This window comes from Pelobates fuscus, chromosome 5 (assembly GCF_036172605.1).
Source record: "Pelobates fuscus isolate aPelFus1 chromosome 5, aPelFus1.pri, whole genome shotgun sequence".
Classification (NCBI taxonomy): domain Eukaryota; kingdom Metazoa; phylum Chordata; class Amphibia; order Anura; family Pelobatidae; genus Pelobates; species Pelobates fuscus.
Genome location: NC_086321.1, coordinates 107,044,596 through 107,058,206, shown reverse-complemented (window position 1 = coordinate 107,058,206; position 13,611 = coordinate 107,044,596). Strand labels below are relative to the sequence as shown.

The following is a 13,611-nucleotide window of genomic DNA, read 5'->3' as shown; positions in this document are numbered from 1 at the left end:
GCTAAGTAAATGATGAGCGGTTGCATGTTCAGAAGCAACCCGTAGAGATGCTACTGCAGTTGTCTCTGTACATACTTCAGTAATTTCCCCGTTTAACTTTACCTAAAACACTTGAGGACTGTTCATTAAAGAGAAGGAATACAATACTAGACCAAGCAGTACGTGTACCATGTGACTGCACATGGCATGTGGTAAGTAAATTAGTTGCAGGCTATACAGATGTTTCTGATAAGAAAGACAAGGATATTTCATACTTAATGAATAAAAATCAGCAATTACCAGCAACCCAGATAAAAGCAGAGCTATTAAATAATACAGATAAGGAATTTCATGCGTGCAAAATACAGCCACACATTTAAAAAGAAGACTGCAGCTTTAGCAAGGTCAATTTATGTTCCTTAACAAAAAAAACTAATAAAAAAAACCAACAAATTTTCTTGTCAACAACTATATGTTTTATACTAAGTCACAAGTACACCATTTCATGGTTACTCTGATTTCGAGGAACCAATCTTATCACAGTAAATGGATCGGCACACAGAGGAATTTAATGATGCATCTGGACATGGGGTGATCATCCCACAGTACAGCTCTTTTGATCATGCTCAAACTTCCAGTATGTTTTCTTTCCCTCCCCCCCCTCAAACCTCCCATGCTTCTCATTTTCCCAATTTTTCGAGTTGACATAATGCCACTCCCCCCCCGGTTACTGTGCCTGACTCGTCCAAGTAATTGTTTTGTCGTATTGTTTTTTTTTTCCGGGATAAAGCTTGAATAAACATTTGAAGAATAAAGATAAATAAAATGAAAGGGATAAGCCAAGCACCATGATTCTGTCAGTGATTTGAAGTGGTCATGGTACGTACAGTCTGTATGTGCAACATTTCAGTAAGAAAGGCTGCACATAGAGCGTTACAGAACACTGCACCTGTGGCAGAGTCATTAGCAAGCTGATTAAAGCTTCTGAATGTCAGTTTTGAGCATAAAAAGCACCCATTGTATCCTCCCTGACATTCCTTTCTCTGTGGCTAGAGGGGGTGATGCCACTGAAGGAGAATCAGGCAACATTGCCAATTGCCTCGGATATAGATAGATATATTCGTTAGGTGTATTATTTTTGTATATTTTTACTCCCTACTTAATGTGCCATGCCAGCATAAGTTAGTCCAGCATTGGTTGAAGTAACTTTATATTTATTTACAATGATTACCAAAATCAAAACAAAAGGAGGTTTTGACCATGAATGTCATAATATGTAATAACTTAAAAGCGGAGCTCCTTAAAAATGTTAAAGGAATACCAAGAGTAAAGGAGACCTTCTATTTAACACCATGTAACCAAAACTTGGCCATGAGATCTTACAGAACTAACTTCTGAATGAACCTGCCAGTAATTATAACGTTATTTATGTGGCAATATATATATGTTCACATGAAAAAACTAATTTCCCCTGATAGCGGATTTTAGTTTCTGGAAACTGTATAAGCCTGCTGCGTGTCGGTGTTGACATTGCACAACTGAACACAATAACATTAAAATACATTTACTCATGTACCCCTTAATATTAGGGTCTGCAATGCCATAATACAAAACAAGGTCTGTTAGGGCAGCATAGCACACCCCAACAATCAGGCCCTCCCGGGAGCGTGGATACTTACCCACCACGGTGATCTTGGGGGAGGGGATGGGGGGGACAGACTGCCTGACAACCAATGCAGTTACCTGCAGCAAATGGGGGTTCCTGTTGTACTCGTGAGAGATCGCTGAACACAAGTAGTGTTATAGAGCAGTAAAACATACGACAATGACATAATCAGTTAATGTGCCGTTTATGTGTGAAGAATGTAAAAAACAAATATGAATGCTAATTTTGGCCAGGGATTGTGACTAAGTGAATACTTAAACAAGACTGGACATACCCCATTTTGTGTACTTTTGCAAATGGTATGCCATGATGGGGTTAATTTTTATTCCTGGGCTGCCATACGGTCTCAAATGCAAAATAGGCCCAGCAAACCAATCTGGCAAATTCCAATGTGTAAAAAACATTAATGGGCAAGCTCTTTATTTGACCCTGTAACTTTCCAAAACGCCATGAAACCTACATATTTGTATGCTGTGGTGTCCCACGGTACATAGGGGGCATCGTTGTACTCACAGGACATCACAGCATAGAAAATGTGTGTTTTATTGCAGTAAAAGCAAACAGTAATATGACATCCACAATTAAAATGCAATGCAGAGCTCGGGAAATAACATTTCTTAATTTCTCATTATTGATTAGATTATATTCTTATTAAATAGTGTACCATATATAAATATTTGATCTGAACAAAATGATATACAAGTGTCGGTGCACTTAATATGAAAGAAAAATTATGGTTGAACAAAAATGTATCTTCGATTCTAGGTTTTATTCTGGTCAGAACTTGTACAATTTCCTCTGTCTATAAGGGGTTAAAACAAAACTACAGTGTAGAGAATTTGCTCAACATACACTGTATACTTATACAAATATATAAATTGGGTGCAATATCTATACTGTATTTCAATAGAGGTTTTTTTTTTCTTTCTACTTTCTACTGCCATCTTGTGAGCATAAAGTAAAATGCAAGTGATGCATACTAATTTTTGTATTTGCACCTGCACCGTGGGTAGTTTTATTGTGCTTGGTCTCACCACAATCTTTTTGGTACCTAGCTAAATGCTCTCAGAGAGAATTCAACTTCCAGATCAGAACCGGCACCATGCTAATGATTACTAAATTTCAAAACTGCCGTCCATGGCCGTTTTCATTACACTGAACCTTCTGGATTATGGCCCATACTTTGGTTTAGAAAAGGCTGCTTTTAAAACAGTGTCCATTGATAAGGGTATTCACATAAATGCAGTATGAAGTCTGAAACATGATGCCTGTCCATGCTGGAAACATGATTACACAGGTTTCTATGCCTATGCCCAAGAAGGACTTCTCAAAATTAAACTTTAGATACGTGGGTGATCCAGAACTGCAACTTTTTGCAGATTTGTAATGTAATGCACATTTAAGAGTGAAATGCAAATTGAGGAGTAAAAGAGACCGTTCTAGAAACGAGGGCAAAGGTTCTAGAAACCTAGGCACTGACTACCTCCGCCTGGTCAACTCTCTGATACAAAGGACTTTGTAGCGCTTCAGACCCAGTCACCGAAGCTTGACTTCCAGGCCCCCCCTTCCAGGCCCCTTCTTTTCTCTCCCAAGTAGGTAGACACCTCTGCCTACATGGTCTCCAACTACTGCCTTTACAAAGACACCTATGGCTCTCATCCTGGGAATCAGGGACCAGTCTGAACACTCTGTAACTGGTTATTCCCAGAACAGGAGACACTGTACCCACTGGAACTACATACACAATACCGTATATACTCGAGTATAAGCCGACCCGAATATAAGCCGAGGCCCCTAATTTTAGCCCAAAAAACTGGGAAAACTTATTGACTCGAGTATAAGACTAGGGTGGGAAATGCAGCAGCTACTGGTACATTTCTAAATAAAATTAGATCCTAAAAAAATTATATTAACTGAATATTTATTTACAGTGTGTGTATATAATGAATGCAGTGTGTATATGAATGCAGTGTGTGTATAATGAATGGAGTGCAGTGTGTGCGTATGAGTGCAGTGTGTGCGTATGAGTGCAGTGTGTGTATAATGAATGGAGTGCAGTGTGTGTGTGTGAGTGCAGTGTGTGTGTGTGAGTGCAGTGTGTGTGTGTGAGTGCAGTGTGTGTGTGTGAGTGCAGTGTGTGTGTGTGTGAGTGCAGTGTGTGTATGTGTGAGTGCAGTGTGTGTATGTGTGAGTGCAGTGTGTGTATGTGTGAGTGCAGTGTGTGTATGTGTGAGTGCAGTGTGTGTATGTGTGAGTGCAGTGTGTGTATGTGTGAGTGCAGTGTGTGTATGTGTGAGTGCAGAGCATTGGTGGGGGGTGGGCATTTTATTAATTAATTATTATTTTAATATATTTTTTAATGTTATTATTTTTTTAGGTAACTATTTTTTCTTCTTTTATTATTAATTGTATTTTTTTATGTTATTATTTTAATATTTTTTTATTATTATTATTTGTTTTATTATTAATATTTTTATTTTTCCGTCCCCCATCCCTGCTTGTTAGCTGGCCAGGGAAGGGGGCTCTCACTCCCTGGTGGTCCAGTGGATGGGCTGTAGGAGGGGGCTGTCAGGAAGCTGTAACTTACCTTCACCGCAGCTCCTGTCAGCTCCCTTCTCTCTTCTCCGGTGCGTGCAGCTCCCAGGTCAGCTCCCTCTGCAACTCTCGCGGAGCGTTGCCACGGTAACCCGTGGCAACGCTCTGACCCCGCGGCTCTCGCGAGAGTTGCAGAGGAAGCTGACCTGGGAGCTGCACGCACCGGAGAAGAGAGAAGGGAGCTGACAGGAGCTGCTGTGAAGGTAAGTTACAGCTTCCTGACAGCCCCCGGTCCATGTCTGTATTATGGCAATGAAAATTGCCATAATACAGACAACTGACTCGAGTATAAGACGAGTGAGTGTTTTTCAGCACAAAAAATGTGCTGAAAAACTCGTCTTATACTCGAGTATATACGGTACTTCAGTTTCATTAAGGTCCAGCCTCCATCAGCATAACATCAAGCCTATGGTTATACATTCAACCCAATACACATAATCAAATCACAAGGGGAATTATACAGGCACTCAGAACAACATAATAAAGTATCCACAAAGGGGAGGGAAAGAAAATGACCAAGAAAAGTGTCCCCTGTCTGCAGAAACTAAAATATGCTAATGTACCTGAACAAACAAACCACAGAGTACCTCCATTCAGGTAGTGCACACAGTGGCTGCAATAAACAGATGGTGTTGCACACAACCATTGCAAGACCTTCACAACCAACAGATGGTGCTGCACAGGTTCCACAGCCAAACCCACCTATTTGGTAGAAAGCATCAGGACAGGAGAGCACACAAACATTTAGCAAATAATAATGCACACTCTACACCTATAATGGGCACAGGGTGAACAACATAAGAGTCACCCAGGACCTACATGAAGTGTCCATCTTATGCTCCCAGTGATGGTTTACTACCGTCACAGGCACTATAGCCACTCTGAAAAGACTACAGTCCCCTGGCACCACACCTTCTTCAGTGGTTAACATTTTTTAATGATTTAACATTGAAATGAGAGTCCTCAAGCAACAGCAACCCAACTCCTCTGTGCTGTTTGGGCCAATGCTTCCACATTAGTCCAAGCATTGATGAGCACCAGTGATTGGCTGAGCGTGTCAGATGACAGACATTCGGAGATGAGACTAAGCAGTCAGAATTCATAATATTTTATTGAAGACACATGGACTCTGATCCACTCAGTTGGATATTAACGCAGATTTCCAAACTGGGTAAAGCACACTGTACAATACAACTCAAAATTTCAGTCCTACATCAAGCTATGTTTCGATCTAACAGCAGAGACATTGTTAAGCATTTTCCTTACAACTGTGTGCTTGACCTTTAGTTTTGTAATTATTATTGAAACTGGACTGCAGGGACCAATGTACATATCATACCCATACAACAGTGAGAACTGTAATAGTGTGAGGGCAGATTGTTACCTTTCTATCTGAATTCCTTCAGTGTGGGCCATGCTGCAAGCACTTGGAGATCTTCATTCAGTATTAAATCATTCAAAAATGGCTTAACACTGAAAAAGGGATCTAATTGGAACCCTAATTTTAATAAAGCAATAAAAGATAACCTTCACTGCAGTAGATAGTGTTTTGTGTTTGTAAATACAGATACTCCTCACATTGCAACCTACTCGGACAACAACTAAATCAGAGATACAAAGGGCAAAAGACGCAAATAATTCGGAGTGGAATTCGCGAGACTCAAATTTGGAGGGGAATTCCTCTTTAGAGCAGGAATGCCTGCGATTCCGAGACTGTACAAGATGTCGGCAAAAAGGAAGAGCATGACGTCACCTGGACGAAACTGGGCTATTTTGGAAAAAAAAAAAATATATGAAAGATCACACATACACAAAGAAGCTAAAACAATGTCCAGTTTCAAAGCTTTTAAGGACTGGATGACATTATTGAGAGGAAATGATGCTGAGTTCAAGTTAAAGCCTTTCCTGATCGATTGCTCAGAGAACCCATGTACATTCAAGCAGGTTAATAAGCACACGCTGCCTGTTTACTATCGTGCAATAACAAGGCATGGGTGACACAAGCATAATTTGAGGATTGGTTACTCAACTGCTTCATACCCTTGGTCAAACATTATTGTCTGGAAAAGGGCATTCTCTTAAAAATAATCCTCCTGCTCGATAATGACCCAGGCCACCCCCAGCATCTTGATGATCTACACCCAGATGCAAAAGTAGTGTACCTGTCTAAAAAGACAACTACAACCATACAGCTAATAAACCAGGGGGCTTTAGCTATGTTCAGAACATACTATTTGCGCACAACTTTTTCCAGAGCTGTAGCAGCAACAGAAAGTGATGAAGTAACTCGTTGTGATTATTGGAATTAGTACAACATTTTACAATGCAACAACATTGAATCTACTTTGAAGGAGTAACAGAAAAGTGTATGCAAGGTATATGGCAAAAATGCCTAAAATGTTTTGAGAATAATCTCGAAGGGTGTGGCAAGCAACAGCATATTGATGTCATAAATCAAGCAGTAATGGAACTTGCTAATGTACTTAATTTACTCTCAAACGAGCAAAGCCCCAGGAGGAGGGGCGAATCGCATCTCGGGACCAGGAACATGAAGTCTTTGAAGCTTGCACACCGGTGGGACCAGTCACGATCAGTGGCTACATCCTAACGGTCCATCACTACCAGAGGGCTGGTGAGCAGACGGTAGACTTATTTTGCTGCTATGTGTTTTTAAGGCTTGAAATAAAGGAGATTTTTTGTTTTTACCTGTAACCGGGTCACCAGAGCATCTGTTGGATCCCACGTACTCTAGGGACTGATCCTTCCTGGGCGTTATAGCTTTGAGTGGGGCTATTACCACTCAACTTGTGAGTTCAATACCTACAGAGGTTTTATACATATTTGTTTTATTTTTTGTAACTTTTTTGCACTAGGAATGCTTTCTGTGTTTCTTTTTGTCTCTGTGATTTGCAGATTCTACCAGTGTATACCGTATATACTCGAGTATAAGCCGACCCGAATATAAGCCGAGGCCCCTAATTTTACCCCAAAAAACTGGGAAAACTTATTAACTCAAGTATAAGACTAGGGTGGGAAATGCAGCAGCTACTGGTAAATTTCTAAATAAAATTAGATCCGAAAAAAATTATATTAATTGAATAATTATTTACAGTGTGTATATATAATGAATGCAGTGTGTATGAATGCAGTGTGTGTGTGTGTGTGTGCACGAGTGCAGTGTGTGTGTGTGCACGAGTGCAGTGTGTGTGTGTGTGCACGAGTGCAGTGTGTGTGTGTGTGCACGAGTGCAGTGTGTGTGCACGAGTGCAGTGTGTGTGCACGAGTGCAGTGTGTGTGCACGAGTGCAGTGTGTGTGCACGAGTGCAGTGTGTGTGCACGAGTGCAGTGTGTGTGTGCGCACGAGTGCAGTGTGTGTGTGCGCACGAGTGCAGTGTGTGTGTGCGCACGAGTGCAGTGTGTGTGTGCGCACGAGTGCAGTGTGTGTGTGCGCACGAGTGCAGTGTGTGTGTGCGCACGAGTGCAGTGTGTGTGTGCGCACGAGTGCAGTGTGTGTGTGCGCACGAGTGCAGTGTGTGTGTGCGCACGAGTGCAGTGTGTGTGTGCGCACGAGTGCAGTGTGTGTGTGCGCACGAGTGCAGTGTGTGTGTGCGCACGAGTGCAGTGTGTGTGCGCACGAGTGCAGTGTGTGTGCGCACGAGTGCAGTGTGTGTGCGCACGAGTGCAGTGTGTGTGCGCACGAGTGCAGTGTGTGTGCGCACGAGTGCAGTGTGTGTGCGCACGAGTGCAGTGTGTGTGCGCACGAGTGCAGTGTGTGTGTGCGCACGAGTGCAGTGTGTGTGTGCGCACGAGTGCAGTGTGTGTGTGCGCACGAGTGCAGTGTGTGTGTGCGCACGAGTGCAGTGTGTGTGTGCGCACGAGTGCAGTGTGTGTGTGCGCACGAGTGCAGTGTGTGTGTGCGCACGAGTGCAGTGTGTGTGTGCGCACGAGTGCAGTGTGTGTGTGCGCACGAGTGCAGTGTGTGTGTGCGCACGAGTGCAGTGTGTGTGTGCGCACGAGTGCAGTGTGTGTGTGCGCACGAGTGCAGTGTGTGTGTGCGCACGAGTGCAGTGTGTGTGTGCGCACGAGTGCAGTGTGTGTGTGCGCACGAGTGCAGTGTGTGTGTGTGCGCACGAGTGCAGTGTGTGTGTGTGCGCACGAGTGCAGTGTGTGTGTGCGCACGAGTGCAGTGTGTGTGTGCGCACGAGTGCAGTGTGTGTGTGCGCACGAGTGCAGTGTGTGTGTGCGCACGAGTGCAGTGTGTGTGTGCGCACGAGTGCAGTGTGTGTGTGCGCGCACGAGTGCAGTGTGTGTGTGCGCACGAGTGCAGTGTGCGCACGAGTGCAGTGTGCGCACGAGTGCAGTGTGCGCACGAGTGCAGTGTGCGCACGAGTGCAGTGTGCGCACGAGTGCAGTGTGCGCACGAGTGCAGTGTGCGCACGAGTGCAGTGTGTGTGTGCACGAGTGCAGTGTGTGCACGAGTGCAGTGTGTGCACGAGTGCAGTGTGTGTGCACGAGTGCAGTGTGTGTGCACGAGTGCAGTGTGTGTGCACGAGTGCAGTGTGTGTGCACGAGTGCAGTGTGTGTGCACGAGTGCAGTGTGTGTGCACGAGTGCAGTGTGTGCACGAGTGCAGTGTGTGCGCACGAGTGCAGTGTGTGCGCACGAGTGCAGTGTGTGCGCACGAGTGCAGTGTGTGTGTGCACGAGTGCAGTGTGTGTGTGCACGAGTGCAGTGTGTGTGTGCACGAGTGCAGTGTGTGTGTGCACGAGTGCAGTGTGTGTGTGCACGAGTGCAGTGTGTGTGTGCACGAGTGCAGTGTGTGTGTGCACGAGTGCAGTGTGTGTGTGCACGAGTGCAGTGTGTGTGTGCACGAGTGCAGTGTGTGTGTGCACGAGTGCAGTGTGTGTGTGCACGAGTGCAGTGTGTGTGTGCACGAGTGCAGTGTGTGTGTGCACGAGTGCAGTGTGTGTGTGCACGAGTGCAGTGTGTGTGTGCACGAGTGCAGTGTGTGTGTGCACGAGTGCAGTGTGTGTGTGCACGAGTGCAGTGTGTGTGTGCACGAGTGCAGTGTGTGTGTGCACGAGTGCAGTGTGTGTGTGCACGAGTGCAGTGTGTGTGTGCACGAGTGCAGTGTGTGTGATGCAGAGCATTGGTGGGGGGTGGGCATTTTTTATTATTATTTAATTATTATTATTTTAATATTAGATTATTTTTTTTTTATTATTATTAATATTTTTTTTTTTCGTCCCCCATCCCTGCTTGTTAGCTGGCCAGGGAGGGGGGCTCTCACTCCCTGGTGGTCCAGTGATGTGCACTGTGTAGGAGGGGGGCTGGCAGAGAGCTGTAACTTACCTTTCCTGCAGCTCCTGTCAGCTCCCTTCTCTTCCAGATTTTCAGACCAGAATTCTTGTACTAGACAGATTAATGAACCCCAAAGATGCAGCGAAGGGTGGAGTTACATCTCTGTCAGCAAAGGCTTCACAGTTACTTAAACCAGAAAACAGAGTTTTCATACAACACTGGTTTTGGTTAGAATAATATTTCTCAGGTACCCCCTCCCCCTCTCCCAAAAGTAAGAAATAAAAGCTAAAATGAGCTTCCACGCAGAGCCCAAATTCTTTCCTCAGTCTTATGTTCCTTGGCTGATTGGCATGTGCAAGCTTTCAAAGCAGAATGCTGCACATACAGACTTCGGATACCATGGGCACTTCAAATCACGGTGGTTATGGTGCTTGGAATAACCCTTTAAAGTAAAAAAAAAAAAGCAAGGCTGTTTTTTGGGTCTTTATACCATTTCAAATATGTAATAATCTAACCGCTATGATAACAGTAATCACCTGAGAACAACGGAAAAAGCAATCAAAATACATTTAGTTAGAGATATAAAAGAAGATCTTTGTGATACTCCAATATCTAAGACAGTCATAAGAGACAAAAAATTGTAGGAAGGTTCTCTATGCATTTGTGCTAGCCCCTTCGTCTCCACTACTTACGACAGAGCTGGAATTTCTGTTAGTGCATAACTTAGAGCGAAACTATAGGCACCCAGATCACTTCAGCTCAATGAAGTGGTCTGGGTGCAATATCCCATGTCCCTTAACCCTACAGTGGTAATTATTGCAGTTTCTGAGAAACTGCAATAATTACCTCTAAAGGCGTAACTCCTCCTCTAGTGGCTGCCTACCAGACAGCCACTAAAGGGGCTTCCGGAATTGAAACGGACCTTCGGTCCGTTATCTGACAATGGACGTGCTCACGCTCTGCATGAGGACCTCTAGCATCAGCTTTTTCCCCATAGTAAAGCATTGAATAATGCTTTCCTATGGGGAAATCCAAATGCGAGCGCGGCCATTGGCGCACATGCGCATTAGGCCATCGGCGTGGGCGGAGCCTGACCAAGCGCCGAGGGACATCTGCACTGGATTCATGTAAGTGACGGAAAGGGTTTCAAGCCCTTCAGCACTTTGGAAGGGGGGCATTGCAGGAGCCTATAGTGCCAGGAGCACAAGTTTGTTTTCCTGTCACTATAGAATCCCTTTAACCCCTTAAGGACCAAACTTATGGAATAAAAGGGAATCATGACATGTCACGTGTCCTTAAGGGGTTAAAGAGACACAAGAGTCACCCAGGTTACTTCATCTAAATGAAATGCCATGTCCCTGACCGGTTAACCCTGAAGTGTAAAACATTGCAGTTTATTTTAGAATCTGCAGTGTTTACATTGCATTCTTAAGTTCACCTTTTGTGTCTGTCAAACTGATAGCCCTTAGAGAAGCTTCCACTGCACTAGCCAAGTAAAATTGACAAGAAAGCTCCCATAGTAAAGCATTAATACAATGCTGTACTATGGGGAAGAGTAAATGCTCAAGGAACTCGGGGCCCATACACGAGGCCCCTAATTCTACTCTGCAGAGCATTGTATTGAACATCGGCAGAGGAGGCCATGCCTCCTACATGATGTCACAGGAGTTGCTGTGGTATTCTTTAACTCAGAAAAGCTAAGAGAAACTCCTCTGCAGGAGCTTCTGAATCCCTGTCCGAAGTAGCACGGGTGATCTACTTAAAGGGAAACTCCAATGCCAGGAAAACAATCCGTTTTCCTGGCACTGCAGCTCCCCTCTCCCTCCCACCCTCCAATCCCCAGTTGCTGAAGGGGTAAAAACCCCTTCAGTTACTTACCAGAGGCAGCGACGATGTCCCACGTCGCTGCTTCTTCCTCTGCCGCCGCTCCTGCCTCTGATTGCGTCGGCCGGTGGGCGAGACTGATCCCGCCCACTGGCCGGGGAGACCTAATGCGCATGCGCGGCAATGCCACGCATGAGCATTAGCGCTCCCCATAGGAAAGCATCGAAAATGCATTTCAATGCTTTCCTATGGGGAAATGAGCGACGCTGGAGGTCCTCACACAGCGTGAGATCGTCCAGCAACGCTACCTGTGCTAGAAACCAGGAAGTGCCCTCTAGTGGCTGTCTAGTAGACAGCCACTAGAGGTGGAGTTAACCCTGCAAGGTAATTATTGTAGTTTATATAAAACTGCAATAATTACACTTGCAGGGTTAAGAGTAGTGGGAGTTGGCACCCAGACCACTCCAATGGGCAGAAGTGGTCTGGGTGCCTGGAGTGTCCCTTTACACAAATACAAAATACAGAGACATTTTACAAGACAGACCGGTAACCAGCATAGATTGTAAGCTCATTCAAGCAGGTTCCTCATTAACCTTTTGTTCCTGTTAACATATGTAATAGTTTGCCTCATGCACTACTATATATACATACTAAAATTGTAATGAACTATGGAATATGTTGGCACTATAAAACGCCTACAATAATACACTATGGATACAGTAACACAATATGTTTAAAGTTTATACACAGCGGCAAGATGAGAGCCTCATAATATGTGCTTTTCCTAAAGATCTTTAGCACCCAAACTATTTTGCACCAAATTCCCATTACTGGAGGGATGGCTGAGAGTCATGGGGTACGTTTTGCACAGCAACAGGAGGGCTAAAAACCAGTCAAACAATATTTTAGAATTACATCATGTCCAAACCATGCTTTCATTGGTTTTTGTGCCAGCTTCGTATGCCTAGGGTTATCACATTCCCAAAGATTTCATGGACACAACACTTCATGTTGGCAGGAATTGCATGAAAAGCGTTGCCTTACAGAAAATAGAATTTATATGTTGCAGAATTTTTCCATGGACTTAATGACTTAATTTCCGACTTGCAGCAATTCAATTCTGCATTATACAGTCAGTACTTTGTATGTGCTGCAAGTCAGTATGCATGACCTATATGAGGACAGGGAACACTTTGTATCCAATAACCCTGTCCATGAGTGGGTAGCCTAACACACACACAGTGTAAGCGTGCTCTGGAAACTGTTCACCAGCCACTACATTCACTGAAACGTCTATGGCCCAAACATGTGTTGTGTTTCCTATAAAGGTGTTCATTACCCCTGCTCTCACCTCATTATTCAGGTTCAGCACCGGTTCCATGGCTCGGGCTCGCTGTCTGCGCTGAAACACCGGTAATACAGCACCACTAACTTTGCCTGCACACTTGGACCCACGTGTCTTCCTGGTTGAAAGGAAAGCAAACCTAGTGCGCATGCGTTGCTACGGCGGCCGCGAAGCTCAGACTGCATGGAATGTCGCTGGTCTGCTGCTTGCATTCAGCATGTGTTCATATGATGAGCAATTGAAATCCCCTTGAGGTCAGTGTGAACAGTACTATCTATACTATTTTATATGGGCAAATAATGATATATTAATGGAAGCACAATAACTTTTTTTTTTCTTCAGATTCTGAGCAAATTAAAAATAATAAAATCCAGACATCTTCACATATTTTAAAGCTGGACGAAAAATGTTATTAGCTTAAAACTTTGTCAGTGGTGGTACCATCAAGACGTAATATTCATTTTAATCCATTTTACAAATAGAACATTCAATTATAGGAAAAAAAAAAAAAAAAATATATATATATATATATATATATATATATATATATATATATATATACTCAAAATGCAATGTTTTGTGGACGCAGGACATACTTGAAACCGAGAGAAATCTCAATGTATCTTTCCTGGTAAAACATTTTATAAATATAAATAAATATATATGTTTAAAGGTACTTTTCACTGGGGATATATCTAAAACCAGTTTGCAAAAAGCTGCAGTTTTCTGCATCATTTGCAAGTCCTCATCTTCTAACCCCGCCCTGACTTTCTGTGGCAGTCCAATCACAGACTTCACAATGCAACTATTGCAAGGCAGGTGCTCTGGGAAGTTGCTGGCTCTTGTGTTTAGCTCCACTGAGTTAAGCAAACCAGGAAGTAACAAGGTTGTCTGACTGACAT

The 13,611-nt window shown here is 43.8% G+C and overlaps 1 protein-coding gene across 1 annotated transcript in view; it reads right to left on the bottom strand.

Moving 5' to 3' along the window:
* SRFBP1 (serum response factor binding protein 1) overlaps nucleotides 1–12,831 on the bottom strand; it is a 73,956-nt gene extending 61,125 nt beyond the window's left edge. The window contains exon 1 of the mRNA XM_063456938.1: nucleotides 12,716–12,831. Coding sequence (XP_063313008.1) covers nucleotides 12,716–12,745 — 30 coding nt within the window. The 5' untranslated portion in view covers nucleotides 12,746–12,831. The remainder of the gene's footprint in view (nucleotides 1–12,715) is intronic.
* Nucleotides 12,832–13,611: the final 780 nt, after the last annotated feature.